This window comes from Cyprinodon variegatus, unplaced genomic scaffold (genome assembly GCF_000732505.1).
Source record: "Cyprinodon variegatus isolate N-32 unplaced genomic scaffold, C_variegatus-1.0 Scaffold659, whole genome shotgun sequence".
In the NCBI taxonomy this organism is placed as follows: Eukaryota; Metazoa; Chordata; class Actinopteri; order Cyprinodontiformes; family Cyprinodontidae; genus Cyprinodon; species Cyprinodon variegatus.
Genome location: NW_015151112.1, coordinates 445,499 through 463,472, shown reverse-complemented (window position 1 = coordinate 463,472; position 17,974 = coordinate 445,499). Strand labels below are relative to the sequence as shown.

The 17,974-nt window shown below is 35.7% G+C and overlaps 1 protein-coding gene across 3 annotated transcripts in view; it reads left to right on the top strand.

The window, feature by feature from the left end:
• The window catches only part of LOC107096934 (ATP-binding cassette sub-family A member 1-like), a 179,153-nt gene that overhangs the window by 19,782 nt on the left and 141,397 nt on the right, over positions 1–17,974 (top strand). For 2 of the 3 annotated variants that reach the window (XM_015393847.1, XM_015393845.1), the window contains exons 7-12: positions 1,826–1,965; positions 3,130–3,267; positions 8,809–9,020; positions 12,213–12,288; positions 14,053–14,258; positions 17,643–17,691. In XM_015393847.1, coding sequence (XP_015249333.1) covers positions 1,826–1,965; positions 3,130–3,267; positions 8,809–9,020; positions 12,213–12,288; positions 14,053–14,258; positions 17,643–17,691 — 821 coding nt within the window. The remainder of the gene's footprint in view (positions 1–1,825; positions 1,966–3,129; positions 3,268–8,808; positions 9,021–12,212; positions 12,289–14,052; positions 14,259–17,642; positions 17,692–17,974) is intronic. The other variant, XM_015393846.1, reaches the window with a different exon arrangement.

Genomic DNA, 17,974 nt, shown 5'->3' with positions numbered 1-17,974 from the left:
ATATATATATATATATATATATATATATATATATATATATATATATATATATATATTATTTTTTCTGCAATCCATGCAGTCCACACATACAAAGAAATGAAACCATAGATGTACAGAAAGTGACTTATTTGTAATAGTTTTACTGAAATTGATTTTATACTATGTACAGAAGCTTTTTTTGGTAATGACAGCTTCAAGACACCTCATGTATGGAGAATTTGTAACAGGCATTGCTCAGGTGTGATTTTGGCCACTTCTTCCACACAAAATGTATTTAAATCTTGAAGGTTATATTGGCCTCTTCTATGAACTCTGATCTTGAATTATTTTTAGATTTTCGACTGGATTCAAGTCAGTTGATCGGCTGGGAGATTCTTGCAGCATTATTTTCTTTCTCTGAAACCAATTGAGAGTTTCCTTGGCTATGTGTTTGGTGTCATTGGCTTGCCGAAATGTCCACACACATTTTATATTCATCATCTTGGTAGATATGATATGATATGTAGAGTTTGTAGAGTTTGTATGTAGAGTTTTATTAGGAATGTCTCTGTACATTTTTCCATTCACCCTTCCTTCAAATATTTGAAGATTGCCAGTACCATATGCTGAAAAAGAGCCCAACATCATGATGTTTAGTGTTTTTGGGGTGATGTGCAGTGCCATTTGACCTCCAAACATGATGTATAATATGACATCATTGGACCAACCTATATTCTCCCAGTATTTCACAGGCTTGTTTAAATGTTGCTTTAAACAAGCTTCAACATGCTTTGCCTTTGGCAATGGAGTCATCCGTGGTGAGCAATTCCAGGTCTTTCTAAAGCCCTCTACAAGTGGTCTTTGGCTCTTAGACAACTCTAATTGTTTTCACTCCTGTGTCAGAAATCTTGAGAGGAGCACCTGGTCATGGTCAGTTAATGGTGAAATTATGTTCTTTCCGCTTCCGGATTATGGCCCCAACAGTGCTCACTGAACCATTTAGAAGTTTAGAAATCCTTCTGTAACCAATGGCATCATTATTTGCAACAATAAGGTTGCAAAGGTCTTGAGAAAGCTCATTACTTTTACTGATCATGAGATGTTTCTGGTGTGATACAAGCGAAACCTTGTTATACCCCATCATTTGGGACTGAACTTGCTGATATTACCGTAATTTGCACTGACAAGGGGCAGGATTGCTTTCTAATTACTGAAAGATTTTGGCTGATGTCTTGGCTATCCATGCTTTTATCCCCCTCTCTTTCTCCACGTTTTCAATAAATTTTCCCTGTGCCGTTTCAGATTTTTACACATAACTCAATTTCTCAATACCTATGGTTTGATTTGTTTGTATGTTGGATTGCAAGGATTGGATTAGATGGATTGTTACATACAGCTGGTAAAAATGTAATATTAAACCACCTCTAAAGATATATTTACTCAGAAAAATGGTGGCTTGTTCAATACTTATTTTACACATTGGGAAACCATTTTGTTGTATAAAAATGTGCAATAAAAATTAAAGGGGCTGTGTTATCATATATTATTATTGCTTAAAGGCATCTAGACCTCTTGAAATCTGCCTAAAATATTATGAAAAATAGTGTTATCTCAGTCATCACAGGCTGGCCATACAGTATGATAAATTCTCATAATAAAGGCTTTAGTTTAAAACGGTTCATTTAAGACTATCCTCTGTGTCTGGAGGATAGTCTTTCAATTTGATTCATAACATGAATCAAATTGAAAATACAGAAAATGAATAGAAATAAGGAAGGTGGTTTATTTTAGGCCACTATTCACTAATTAATTCTACTGGTCTTACATGCCTATTTTAATTCTCCAGGCTTACTGTGGAGGAGCACATTTACTTCTATGCCAGGCTAAAAGGACTTAGTAGCAAAGAGGTTGAGTATGAGATGGACCAGATGATTGAAGATGTTGGTTTACCACACAAGCGGAAGGAACTTGCTAAGAACTTGTCAGGTGAGGCTCGGCATACCATGACTAATCTATGTTACATCTCAGGTAGTATGATTGACATATTACCAACCTATACATTTTGTTTTTATGTGTTTGTATAAGTTTTTCCTAAGAAAGAAATGCTGCTGTTAATCTATTCCTCTCCCCGCACCTACATGGATCTGTCTCCCACATCCACTGTACCTGTGCTCTGTAATTCATTGTCTGGGGGGCACAAGCAGGTCTTGTTTGATAAATTGTCCCAAGTCATGGAATGCTTGTGAGCAAAATCACTGAATTATGACTTTCAAGGTTGATCTATGCTGACATTTCCACTACATTAGCTCCGCACTGGATGCATTTTGAAGAGCCTGCTAAGAGAGAGGAGCTGAGAATTATTGTTGTGAAAGTGTATCTGCCTCCTGGCCATCAATCATTTCACAGCTTCCAAAAGGCAATAAAACACCAAGTGGAACACCTCGTCATACTTATTCCATAATCACATCCCAATATTGTGTCTGTATTGAATTTGAAACTTGATACTGACACACAGTGTGTGTTATGTTGCTTATAATAAACATTGTTCAATACAAATACAAATGTGACTTTCACTTTAGGTTGTGTTTAAGGTTGTGTTTCTAGTGACACAACCTCAAACCTCATGTCCACCTAAACTGTCAGGCTAGGGTAAAGAGACTCTTAACCAGGGGAGCAGCTAAGTAGTCCATTATAACTGTGGAGGAGCTGCAGAATATCTGCAGCTCAGGTAGGAGAATTTGTTAATGGGGCATCAATGTGTCCTTTAACAATCCGTTCCTATAGAAGAGTAGTTTCTTTGAACAAAAGATTGTTGACAATGACATTGAATGCCATGCTTACAGTCGCCCTACAATTCATCGTTATATGCTAATAACAAAACATAACTTATCATTTTAAATCAACTGTTCTCCAGGCTGTGAAGGTATTTCTTTTGTTTTTTCCTTTGACCTTTGGCTGCTTTTTTTTTTTAAGTAGTTGGTAATGAAAGCAAAATCTAAATAGTCTGCCTAAGGGGAAAAAGCAGAAAAGACGGTGAAAAAACATTTGAAAAATATTGATCCAAACCACCACTGAAGATGAAGAGAGTTGTGCAAACTGCATTTTGAAACGATTCTGTTTGTTTAAACCCTTTTCTTCAATGTTTTTAAGGTGGCATGCAAAGAAAGCTCTCTGTTGCCATAGCATTCGTTGGTGGTTCAAAGATCGTCATCCTGGATGAACCAACAGCAGGAGTTGACCCTTATGCTCGCCGTGGGATCTGGGATCTACTGTTAAAGTACAAACAAGGTAGGAAAGAAGAACTTACTACAGCTTTAAAACCTTTTAATTTTTCCAAGTAGGTTGGATTTCTCATGGATGATTTGTTCTGTTTCAAACTAAGAAACCAATCTTGATCTGAACAGAGTACATAGCAGCTGACAGGGCCCGATCTTAAATGCAAGTTATTAAAGCCATTAGGCATTCAGAATGAGTATGAAAGTACTTTTTTAGCCCTGCTGTCAGTAAAAGTCAACCTTTAATGGGGAGAAATTGTGAATTGTACAAACACTGGTCAAAGTGGAAGAGAATACGAGTAGCTTTTATTGACAGACTCCCTAATTGTCTCCTGAATTAGTCAGCCTGTCACTCTCAAGCTTTATATACACTGATTGTTGAAGACTATAAGCAGAGCATGCACATTTTCTCTGCAAATGTCTAAATGTTTAATGTGCACCGAGTGACATTCTACCCTCACTGTGTCATTAGCATCTGCCTCTCTCTAATCAAGCCCTTTTCACTCCAATCGTTAGCTGCAGATAACTCGGTTCTAATGAGAACCCCCACATTGTGGCTGCACAAAATGACTCATTTTTGTTTCTCTCTGGTTTAATTCGAGCCACAGTGTTATAAAGGGTTGTCATTAAGCAAAGGATGGGGAAAAGGCTATGGGGAACCTATTTGTATGAAAAAGCGAAGGCTAAAATTGGATGTTATATTACAGTTCATCACAGCTTTTTAAATGTGGAGGTTTTTCACATGGACAGGTTTGCCAGATGGCTCTGAAGTGGTTGTAGCTTGCATGGTGGATTATTTGTTTGGTGGCACCTTACCTTTTATTCTAAAAATTACTTTTAGGACAAAATACTTTGAATATTGATTGTATATAAGTGATTTTAAAGGTTTTATTTAGATATGAGTGTTAGTTTTATTGATCAAATCCTGACATTTGTTGTCATATTTAATCTTTAACCTACTGAAAAGGTTTATTTAAGGTTTATCCTGGGTTTTATTGCCTCTTCCCTAATATTACATTAGAACCTTTAAACTTTCTTTTTTGTGTGCATGATGAGGTTTCATAATAAAAAAGGTTAACAGAAAAAAAGTAAAAAAAAACAAGTAGAGATAAAAAAAAGTAGAATGTATCATATTTTAAAAGGTTACAGTATGGAACTTAAAAATTATGATTTTTTTTGTTATTTTGCAATAATGGAAGTTGCTTACTTTTCTGTTGCCACAGTCATTATAGTTTAAACCCTGAGAGAAATTTATATCATCAGTGAAAATGTTTGGTATGGGCAGTGTAGCTCCATGCCCAGGATGGACAAGCACTGCTGCCCTAAGAGTAATATGGAAAGGTAGTCAGTCTTGCATTTTTTTGTTGGCTTGTATGTCTGGTGATCTGAAATGTTGTGGTGTAAGAAAACATAGCTGTGCATCCAGTGTTGTTTTTGACAGACATCCTAGATGTAGTCTTAATTTTCGTCTGCAGGACGCAGCAGCACAGCTGATACTGACTAGCTTGTCTAACAGATTACAGCATGATGATGCGTTTTAAACGTCTGACAGACCACCGCTAACGTTTCTATTTAGTCTCTTCCCATCAACGAAAACTCACTAACATGACTCGTCATGTTTTCATAATCAAATATCCATGTTAGTGTCTTAAAAAAAAGGACCGTCAATGAAATTATATCCTCATCGTTCAAGTACACAACATTGGGTGCATCAAGGGTGTTTGAGATAGGTTTAGATCTACAATCTATGCTCATCTGTAGCTTAAAATATAAAATGCATAGATTGGTAAAAATTTAACGGAATAATTAAGTCTTTACCTAATGAATGCATATTCATTATAAAAACAGATATAAAAAACAAGTTTTTCTGCATAGAATAAAAGTAGACAAGCATGGAAATCACATTCACTTTACTAAACTGATCAATCCTGAGGTAAATACAGCTATTAAAAACAAAAGAAAGAACTTATTCTGTCATAAACAGAATTAGCAAAAACAGCACTGATACTTGTAAATAATACAATTAAGACATGAGAGGTCCTTTTTAATCTCTATTTTATTTCACATTTGTATGGGTATCAAAATTGCTAAGAAAGTTTGCAGTGTTATAGTGGCTAAGCGCCTTCTGGAGAATGAAACATCAGTTTCTTAAACTTTAATCGGAATACTACCCTTTCATGTCTATTTCTTATATTTTTCAATATTTTTTTCTAATATATTTTATTAAAAAAAGTTCCCTTCTGTCAGACATTGCCTTATATTATCTTGGTGTTTAAATGTCATTTGTGTATTACTGTTATTTTTATAATTAGAATTGTTTTTCTGTGCAAATATGTTAGTTTTTCCATTGTGTTAGCATTTTGCTTTTTTCCTCTCTCATTCTTAAATGCTGTGTAACGGGCTCACAGTCTGCCCCTATGTGGTAGAATAATTATTAGCTCATTTAATTATAAAATAGTTCCCAACCAGATGAGCCATTGAAAGCATTAAGCATGTGGAGCTAATTAAATCTTCATCAGTACAGGTAGAGCATCTGCATAGAGAAACATTAATTCTGGGTTATGTAGACTTTAGTGTACCAGTTGAGCATATGTGCAGCATATAGTGTCTCCCTATAATGTGAAGCTTATGCCCCAGAATTTTTTACCTTCAACATTTTAGTGGCAGTCTGGATCAGCTGGAGATAACTTTAGATAAGCTACAGCCTAAAAGCAGAAAAACATCTGTATGCCATATAAATGTAAGGAACATAGCTTAGTACTACTAGGGTGGGGTGATGGTAGTAGTTGAATTGCTTTCCTGCAAATATAAACATAGTTCATGTATGTTGAATTACAAAATGCATATTTGGAGGTAATAGAAATGAGTGCAGAATGAATGCAAATAATTTTAGAATAAATGAAACTTTATGCATTTCTGGTAAAAATGTTATTTATTTCATGGTATTTTAACAAAACCTTCGTACCAAATGCTTTCTCTGAGTCAGAGTACTGCAATATGGGTTTTTAGGGCATACATAATCGACATGCCAATTATCCCAATTAATGTTGGGCTGCGTTGTCACTGTTGCAGGGCATATGTGAGGAAAAATATAGTGATAGTTGCATTTTCACAGATTTCTACATATGAGATAGCAAAGAAAGAACAAGAAATATCCTATGAATGTATTCATAACATCTTGCATTGCACTCATGTTTATTTAACAGAAATTGTTTCACAACATTTAAGTGTGACTATAAATTTTTGACATTTTTATAGTGAACGCAGGGGCATCTCATTATTAATACCCAATTGACATGTTGTAAATTATGCTGTCATCATTTTTGATCCATAGTAACTATCAGAAACCTCAGTTAACAGAATTTGGTTATATACTGTATCACAATTCTGAAGTTCATTTTATTTTCATCCTACCTTTCTCAAATACAACATTTCTATCAACTTGATTTAGAGGAAAGGAGAATAAAAGAATCCAGTTTTCCACCACTTCGCTGTATGCATGGCGACTATATATAAGAGCAATTTACCTGAACGCACCCTTGATATATTACCGTATGCTGCAACCTGCTGCAACACCCTATAAATCAGAATACAAATATGGGCCATCTGAATCCAAACATTTTTTATTCTTTCAACTTGCAAAGGATTCAAATCTTTTGCACACAAAAATACATACAGCCAACCCACAAATTTATCTCTCAGGTTTGTACATCCCATGCAATATGAGGCTTGTCAGTTGAACTGAACTCCTTGTCATCCCTTCACTTGCCCCTTTTTTTTTAAAGCATAGTTTTTCTCTTCTTTATGTTAAATTGACTGTCTGCATTTATGAACCTGGATATATTATTGTAGTTTATACAGAAGGTATGCTGTGTTTGCAAGGAATAACATCATGCTGCAGCAATGCTTAACTGTGAAGGGATGGATTAAGCAGCTCAGCTGGTGGCAGGGCAGACATCGGTGTGGAGGGAGAGAGAGAGTATGGAGAAATAGTTGGACAAGCAAAATGGCTGCATTGGGCCACAGTTAATGACCTCTCAGTGTGTCCTTGTCCCTGGGATAATGTGACTTGTGAGGATACAGATTTAACTTTGTGCAAAAACAGCGGAGCTCAGCACAGTGCATGACCCTTTGCAGTAATAACCACCCCAACATTTGTGAGGAAAGGGTGAAAACCCTTGTATGTACTGAATTTAGCTGTCTTATGTCTGACTGATGTCTTAAGATTTTTTCTCTATACATTGGGAGAACTATAGGAAAAACTTCACCCCCCAAAAAACTGACTTTTCTGAACCACAGAAGCAAACTAAAAATATATCTGAGAAATGATTTTGGTTAGAATCCTGTTATACTATTTCCATAATCAACTTTTTCTTTTTTTTATATAGCGGAAACTTTTGAGAAATCAGGAATGATGTACTGTATTTTCCAGACTATAAGCTGATACTCATCTTCCACGATTTGAACCATGTGGCTTATAAGAAGGTGCAGCTTTTCTTTGGATTGTAGAGCTCCCCCTACAGGTTTGGTGGGAGACAGTTCAGTAGATATCAGCGGCTTTTAGCCTGCTGCAGCTTATATATGTATGTTTCAAGTGTTTTCCAAAAACTTAATGGGCACGGTTATATTAAGGTGAGCTCTATAGTCTGGAAAATACGGTAGTTTAGAAAATGAGATAATCAGTTAAGTCCATCTAACAGCTAGGTAGGCTACTTCAAAAAGAGTAAACTACCAAAACTTACTGCAACTTCAGCTCACACCCACAACAGTTAGTGCTTACTATTATTAATTGTACCTATTAAACTGTGAGGTTATACAGTGAACCTTTACAAGATATTTGATTAACATAATGTGCGAGTAGCATGCAAACAATTAATATAGGCATTAATAAAAGATCACTAGAGAAATAATTTCAAAGCTGTTTTATTTCATTGTAATAGAGGTAACAGGTTAAATGTTTCCTACTTAAAACATGACTAGATCAAAAAATCCATTTCCCTCTGATGCTGCTTTCCTGCAGACAGCAGAGACAGGAACACGCTGCGACTTCATTACAGATCTGCCTTTTTTTCCCCTTGCTTTCTGGGGTATGTGATAATTAATATGTGTTATCTGATCCAGCGTGATGTAAAAGGATTAGAACACCTGTGAATAATCGTGCGATTCATGCCGTTTTTATTACTGCAGTTGCATTCAGTTTGATGCCTCTCGAATCAAAGGACTTTGGGAACAAAACATAGAGCTGGAGTAAAATTTGTCTCCCATAGAAATGTTGGAAAGCAGGCTGTGGAAGGCCTTTATTGTTGTTTTAATTATGTCCCAGTTTCAGGCCCACATGCTTTTCTTCAGTTTGCTTTGTTTTCATGCTCAATAGCATGGGTAATGAAAAAAAGAAGAGAAAAAAAAAGATTACAGTGAAATCGACTCTAAAGAGATAAGCGACATCATGCAGAGACAAATTTGATCTACACAGTTATATAGGAAACCTGCCCCTTGGAGCATGGTTATTTCCTCACCAATATTTGTTAGACATAACTGTTGTGTTTCTTCGTAGGTCGAACCATCATTTTGTCCACTCATCACATGGACGAGGCAGACATCTTAGGAGATCGTATAGCCATCATAGCCCAAGGAAAAATGCGATGCTGTGGCTCCTCTCTCTTCCTGAAGAAGTGTTTTGGCAGTGGCTACTACCTGACTCTGGTTAAAGATGAAACAGGAAAGAGGACCAGTCAAAGGAAAAATATTACCCGAACTACATCCAAGGTAAGCATGTGTTTCAAATACCTATTTTTAAACACTATTTATGTTGTCAGCCTTAGCATTTGTGCCTTTGTTAGCAGGCAGAGTTATTAATATTCTGTATAATTAGGGGTTCACTTAAAGCTGTGTTTCCCATTAGATAGTACATGACTATCCTAACATACAAAGCCATAACTCTCCATTGAGATTTATAGAAACAACAGTGAAACCCTGCCTCTCCTTTCTAAATCAACCAGCAGATTTGTTGTGATTTGTCAAGATCAGGGTTTTACAGCATAAGTCAGATTAATTCTATCCCCGCAAACGAGGCACATATCTCATAATCCGCAAATCCAGCTTCTAACATCACAAAATACCCTGGGACAGTCAAACAACTCCGTCATCCCTTATGAATCATTATTCTATGTGAGAATCTAAGTTTATTTAATCGATGTTTTATAATATGACAATACAGTTACAGTCGTTGTTTTACCGCTTTTCCTTAATCTTGCATTTTATGGTTGTAGCTCTCAAAGATTTAAGCACAGATACAAATTTTAAGAAGAAAATTAGTTAATTATGGAAAACATCAGCCCTTTCGTTTATGTGTGTTATTTGTTTGATTTTTAAAAGTGTGCACCTTTACATATGTTGTCTGTGTTTGAAGATGAGAAAGAAGATAATGAGTTCTGATATTACAATCTTGATTTTTCTCTTTGTTTTTATTTTAATGATCACCAAAATATTTTAGGGTTAACATTTGATACTTTATCACAATCACAGAAATACTTCATCCAAATTTTAAGAATTATGGAAATTAATTTAATCAAAAATTCTCATTTACTTTTCTTAAAATACTGTATTAAATAAACCTTCCATGATGCATATGCATAAATTTAATATATCCTTTTTAATTAAAAACCACACTTGCCTGTTTGATGTATTTTAAATTAATTAACTATACTTGATCAAAATGGATGAGTATATTTATGTCAAATACATTGATTATTGAATAATAATCAGGTTATCTTTATGCAATTCAGACAAAAAACTTTGTGTTTTTGATATAGATACACTCATTAGTATTCGTTTTGACCAACTATACTTTATTAATTCAAAATATATAAACCTGTCCTGCTTATCTGTGTAGAATACCTTAAAATCTTTGTTTTTATCATTTTTGTGAAAGCTGAAGAGTTTTATATTAAACTGTATCAGTTTTTTTTTTCATGTTCATTCTAAAGTGGAATGGCTGGTGTTCTTTTTATCATTTTCCATGGAACAAACAAAGACAGAACTCAGGGTTTAAAAATACATGGCTAGAAATTATTAATGAACATGTGATGCTAAGTGATACCAAGTGAAAGTTCTTTTTTTTTTTTTGGAAAGATGTGCTTGATCTATAGTAGATGTAGCAGAATGAACACCTTCCAATATTGTAGGTTCCCCTTGTTTCCTGCCATTCCTCAGTATGTTTTTCCTATTGTCTCGTCGGTCATCAAGCTGCTGCTTGGCAACTGAAGGCCTCTCTTTTGTTGGGGAAGCCACTCGTCTATCGTGGTACATGTCTCACTGCTTGACTTTTAGCAAGCCCTTCGGGATGTTTGGAGAGTTTGGTGTCAAGTGTGTGACGGATCTGGTGTGATTGTGGTGTATGGCTTGCCAGGTCTTTGCTTTGGCAGGCTCTGGCATAGCTGCCTTGGGGGCAGGGGGTGTTGTTGTGTATTCTTCCTTGGCAGCATGGCTAGATAGAGCCATTGTATCCTGGGAGGCTCGCTGCAGGTGGGTTGGGGATCCACTCGGGGCTGGGGAATCTTTTTGTGCAAGCCACATTGATTAAGCAGACATGGGTCGTCTCGTGGTATGGGTGCCAGTGTTGGGGCTGCACTAAAATGACAGTGGGCGCTAGCTGTTTGTGGGGAGCCAATCTGCTCCCTCTAAACTGACCCATTGATATTGGCATATGGAGTTCATGGTTTCTGGACTAGGCTCGATTTACAGTAATTGGCTCCACAGAGATTTTGTGGCGGTAGGTGGTCAGCTGTCTGTGGGATTATAACGGGCACATTATTTTGGCGGCATGGAGGTATTTCCATCCTGGGGTTGATGTCATGGGTTGGGGGCACAGTAGGAATTGCCCATAGGGACCTGCTGGGTCTTCCAAAGGTGTTAAACAACCTTTCTTTAAACTGTTTTAGGATGTAAAGACAAACACATACATACAAACTCACCTAATTTACTAAATATATATATATGTGTGGAAATACCTGCAAGCACATTATTTTAGGCACACAGAATAGGCACAGGAGAATACAAAATTCTGTCTTATACTGCCTTTTAAATGAAATAAAAAATCGTCTTTGATGTCTCATTTGTAAAAGTAATTTTGTAATTGCTGGAGTTATATTTATGAGTTATTTGATAAAAGCTCTAGGTGGACCTAACAAAAAGATTTTAATAGCATTTTTTCTGTTGTAAAAATGTTGATTTCTATATATATATATAAATTCTATTTGACATTGTCTGTTATTATTTAAACGGTTAAAATTAGTCGCTTTTGTTGGAAAAATCAGCAGTCGTTTTTGTTGGATCTGCAACTTGTACCTCCAGAGAATGACATTTTAAGTAACAGTGATACATTTTTACTGTCATTAGGCCTTTCAGTGTCATTTGAAGACAAAACTGTCTTCAAAGTTTTGTTTTTTCTAGTTTCTATAGGAAATGTTTATCAAAAATTAAAGATTGGTCATGTACCTTTTGCAGCTCTTAAAGAATTGTTTGACACAAATATGTTTTTGTTGTTGTTTTTTTGTAATATAAAAGATCCATTTGTTTGTCTTATAGTAAATTAAGACCTACTTGCCTTTTCTGCCTGACATTTTTCAGAACTGCTTGATAAAGTTCCTATAGCTTTTGTGTTACTTTACTGTGTTATTTTAGAAACACAGTATAAACAGTTCTCTCAACTCTATTTTGGGATATAACTTTTATTTCTTTTGTATTTCTTAAGGATGAGGATTGGGGACACACATCCCATTACAGATTAACCACGTTACCTGCTGATGTATGCACAAAGCTTTATTTAAGCTAATTAAGTAGAACTTGGAGAGGCACATTATTTGATTAATGTTTCCGGGGACTCTTTGAAGAGGCACTGCTCATCATTCTAAGTGGTAAGGTATGATTCAGCCTTTCTAATCTAATTCTGATTAACAGGAAACTGATCGTCCTTTCAGGAGTGGTCCAGACGATGGCTTCAGCAGTCCGACGTGGGATAATTCTAAACAGAAAGGTACAAGGTTATCTTGGTTTATACTTTAAATATATTGAAAAAAAGGATACATGTTTTATAGGTTATTCATTTGTAATTCAAACTAATTTCAAGTTATACCAGCTGTTCAATGCCCATTTTCCTTACCACTCTTTGTCTTAAAGGTAATGTGGAGGATTTTTCAAAAGACTCGCCCTCTCCACTTTAAATAAAGAAATGCACATGCAGGAGCATGCACTTTTTCTCCTCGTGCACACACTGTTAAAAATGTTTTGGTCTCATAGCTCATACAAGCTTGCTGCGTCCATACAGTGGGGATTATATAGGGGACTTTATAGCGAACTTAGTTATCTGACCATTCGGACAGATGATCACTGCTTGTTTCTCCGTTGGTCACGTAACTCCTCCTTCATGCAGTACCTGCACCATCTTTATTATTAGTCGCCACTCCCAGGTAGCGACAGCTGGCCACAGTGACAGCAAGTCCCATAATGCTTTGCAAGGAGAGCTCTCCGCACAAAGCATTCCAGAATATATCTGCCTTTTCTGAGGCCTTTCTTTCTTCTCATACACTTCGTAGACACTTTTTCCCTTACGACCAGGCTTCAATGACTGTCTGAACTCGTAGCTCACCACACATATATGCCTTAAAGTGCACATGTGAAAAGAAAGGTAGCTAACTGGGCGAGCACGTAGGATGGCCTTACATAAACATATTCCCAGAATGATTGACAATTAGGAGGACCGCTTGTTTAAATGATCCATCCGGCGATAAAAGATCGTCCTTTATACCTTTAACTTCCTTAAAGTGTTTTTGGCAAATCAACTTGTTAATGTAATTTATGATGGTTTAAATCTAGTTTCATAGAGGTAGACTTACATTTTAAAACTGATTTCACAGATAATTATTTCACAGATCAGATAAATTAATTAAAACCAAGTTAATTTGAAGTAAAACATGCATTTAGCTACCTTTTAGAAGAGCTCTCAATTTTATGTTTATTTTTGTCTTTTTTTTAATACTCTGAGATTACTATTTAAGTGAACTCACGTCACAGTTTATAAAATGATCTAAACTGCCCTCAGTGATATAGTTTGATAAATATTCATAAAACATTAATGTTCCACAATATAAATTAAACATTATAATTTATTCAATAAGGAAAATACTGTCTCTGCATGAAATACTTAAATATCAGATAGAGCAGAGCTTAACAGATGTAATCACATTTTTATTAGTGACACCCCATTATTTTTTATTAGACTAAAACAAGCAGACCACATCACCACACAATCACACCTGCATTCTGAAAATGATTCAGTCTGAAGTGCAAAGTAGATCTATTTACTTCTCCACAAAGTGCCAAGCCAGTAGTTGTTAAGCTTCAGTAATTATGTATGAGAGGCCCTGGATCAATAATGGATGTGTTGTGTTCTGCAACACTGTGCAGATTGATCCTCACTAAATCCCCGCGTCTGAGCATATGATGGAGAGGAGTTACAGTGAGTACAGATGAGGTGTTTTTGCAAATGTCAAATCATCAGGTGCACAACCTCCCCGCTATATTTGCCCGTTCATCTTAAAGGTTGTATTTGTTTGCAAGTATTGCACCGGCACTGAGTATGACCAAATAGCTTTAATATTGCATTTGTTTGTAGCAACTTGGTGGGGACTACCATTCAAATAGTCATGCAGAACATGCAAAAAAACAAAACAAAAAAAACTTTCCATTCTTTACAGGTAAAAGTATTTTAAAGAATTCTGTGTTTTGTTATTTCTTAAAGCAGATCTTGCCGCTGTGACTCAACTTGTGTGCAGCTACATACCAGAGGCTACGTTTTTGGAGAGCATCGGTCAAGAGATCACCTTCATCCTGCCCTACAGCGGAGCCAGAGATGGGACCTTTGCCACACTCTTCCACAAGCTTGACCTTTCCATGGGCAAACTCGGCCTGACCAGCTATGGTATCTCTGACACCACATTGGAGGAGGTAAACTTAATGCAACACTGACAGCACCAAAAAAAAAAACAAAAAACAATAGGCTCACTCCAAAAGTCTTACAAGAGTTCAACCCTTATTTTATTTGTTATGTTTTTTTTTTTTCTTAATTCAGTAAGGGTAAAATCCCTAGTTAAGGTATTTTTTTTAAACAATCAGTGTCACAATGAAATAGGAAAAAACAATCTCTTTTAAATACAATTAGCTTATACAATTTTATGCATACTTAACATTTTTAAGTTCATCAGTATAATAAGAATTTTTAAATCATTCTAATACGTGTTTTTTTTTTCAGATTTCCCATAAATGAGAATGTGGTATGAAACAGAGGCCAATTTCTTTTAGAAACTGTCCTAATCTATGAGCCATGCTTATCTTGTCATCTATCAGGTATTATGAGCAGAAGGTGACACACTTTCCAAAGCCCAGTGTTAAACAACTATAGGAAAGAGTGACATCTCTGTTCCCTTTGCAAGCAAGATGAATCGTCATGAGACTTGGGAAGACACAAACTCCCGAAAATACATCTTACTTACCAGGAGCCAATAAATGCATTAGCATCGATACATACAGTAAATGTTTCAGACTAATCAAATGCTGTAACGTGTATCAACCATAGGAGAAGGCTGAAGTAAAACAAACATGGCTGCCTTTGGTTTTTGCTGGAATACCCTCTATTTCTTATTGATAAGAACACAAAAGGGTGAGATTTTTGCCTTTGTGGATGGGAAAGATGTTCGATTGATTTATCAGTTAACTCCACTAGTTGTGAAACTGATCTAGAATGTGATACATCACAGCTGCTACTGCAATTGGCTATAATCTTGACAGGGGAAGCAGGTGACATTCGCTCGGCGAATTGTACTATATGTCCCTCCTTTTTGCAAAAACTTAATTCTGGAGGCTTTCCAGATGGACAGTGTGTAGAAATCAAATTGAACTATACATGTCAATCTGGTTAATGACAAGTTAGCATCTCTGGGTCAACAAATCGGATATTAGAGATTATTTACATGCCTATATGTACTGGTTTTGGTGGTCATGCCTAGAAATAATTTTCTGTCTCACTACCAAAACTTAAATGTGGAGATTATTATTAATAATAATCTAAAAATCAAGATTTGGGGAAAAAGCTATAAAAATATGTTAGGCGTCCAAACAAAATATAAATATGTGGAAAACACATTATCATTACTCTGACGTATGGTGGAAGATGTGAGATGCTCTGAGTGTTCTTCTTACACTAATGGCAGAGGGATCACACTGAAGCAGGTTCTGCTGGAGGTTTTTTTTTCTGTTAAAAGGGATTTTTTTTCCCCCTCCACTGTCGCTGCAAGCATGCTTGGTGTGAGTGATTGCCTCCGAGTCTGAGTCTATGAAATCAGCTGTTTTTCTTTAGATATAACCAATCTGACTGTATGATCTGGTTGAATTGTCTCTATAAAGTGCCTTGAGGTGACATGTTGAGAAATGGCGTTATATAAATAAACTAAATTGAATTGAATCTAGTTGACTGTATTTGAGTTTTTCTGCTGGATATAGATCCAAAACGTTTGGTAGATTCATATAATAATTTTAACCTTCTTTCAAAACAGTCGTAGACTCCAGACTGAAATGCCATTGAAAACCTTAGATTTATGCTGATGAAGATTCTCAGTCATCTAGGTCATAGTCATTCCGTCCAATCCACTGGACTTGGTTTGGTTTGGTCTTCAAACATTGGAAACCAAGTCCAGTAGATTGTTTTAAAACTTTTATGGAAAACCTTAGATTTGAGCTGAAGCAAGGAGAAATCATACAATAGGATCCAGGACTCAGATATACTATTCAAAGATATTGAGGAAACATGAGGACTTAAGTGCTGATTATTAAACAGTTCCAGGTAGTTGAACATAGCACAGGACCATCTATAAAACATCTTCTGTACTTTAGTTAAAAATAATTGTTTACCAAGTTCTTTTCAGAAACTACTCAAATCCAAGAAAAGATATCACAAAAACATGTTTGTGTGAGAATATACTACAGCAAATTCTTTCATGCTCATACGTGCCTATACCAGGATTTCAAAGTATGCCTAATACTACTAATACTGTAATTAACAATTTATGTTGGAACATTTCTTACCTGCTGTTTAAGTTTATTCTATTAGTAAACTGAAAATATACTATTAAAAGCCACACTTTCTGTATTCTTGATTTTTCACTACAGTAAATCGAAGCTATAACTTATTCCAGAGCAACAGCAACAGTTAGAGCTGAATGTGTTTCTGTTAACCAATCATGATCCGTTTCAGTACAGTTTCTTACTTTTTGAAGCAACTTGTTTTTTCTTTTTTCTTAAAATTGGTGTTAATAATATGAAGATTAGCTTCTTTCACTATTTCAGCCACTTGCGTCAGTTTGCTTTCATAGAGATGTTATTTTTTTTATTTTGGCCGCATATATCAGCGACATCACAACTAGAAACTGACAATATGTCCTTGGTGATTGTAGGACTTTAGGTTTCCATTTGAACTGACAGGTTCTATATGGCTCCTATAATATTACACAGATATAATATCAAAGAGGTTTTATTTATATGTATTTATTTTCCCATGAAGATGACTCATGATGTGAGGGTGCTGGGCAGACGTGCCGTTTGATCACAAACGTGCATGACTGTTGGCTAATGCTCTTCATGTAACTTAGACATGCCAGAAAATCATGGCCAGAAGGCAATGTAAATAATTCCTTTTAAATTTACAAAATGTTACCATGACAAGCCTTTTTTTCCCCCATACACGCATTTCATCTTCTGAAGCCTGAATACACACTCAGATGATTATTCGAGTGTTATTAAACACACGTGAAGATATCGAAGCAGTAAAAGTTGGTTGAAACAAACAAACAAAAAATAAAAATCCCAACTGTTTAGGAGTTTGGATATTTGCTGTAGTGTTAAATGAGGAAATTAAAATAAGTGTTAGAGGAGAGGGTCTTATTTTTGTTGTGGCACTAATCAGAAGGGGATCCCCCAAGAGCGGCTGATGTTCACCATGAGGGGTTTGAAACAAGATAAGGTAACAAATGGCTTGATCTCTAAGCACAGAGAAATGAGCAGAATAAGTAAATAAGGCTGAAAGGGGGCTCATTATTAAAAAAGCTACACAGCATGCAATGAAATACCTTTTTTTTAGCAGGAACCTTTTTCGTTTTTACCTCCACCTATGAAAGGTCTCCTAGGTTCTTTGTATCCATAAAGGCACTTTAAAATAAATAAAGTTCGAAATTAGGTTATAAGTCCTGTGTCATATATCAGCAATGATTCATCTTATATGTTTGTAATAAAGCATCCTGTGTTTTTTATTTAATTATTATTATTTTGTCTATTCCACAGATATTTCTGAAAGTGGCAGAAGATACCGGTGTGGATGAAAGTATACCATGTGAGATAAGAAAATATTTGCATGACAAACTGAAAATGGTGTTATATTTTTACTTACAGTAGGGAAGTTTATTTTATTTTTATTTCTTTTTAATTATCTACTTGATTGCTTTCTTACTTCTGTACTACAGTTTCTAGTTAGAAGTTTTACTGTCAAACACTTGTTAGTTTCAAAAAGTAAACACATCTTTCTCAAATAAAACTATCCCAGTAGCATCCATCCATCCATCCATCCATCCATCCATCCATCCATCCATCCATCCATCCATCCATCCATCCATCCA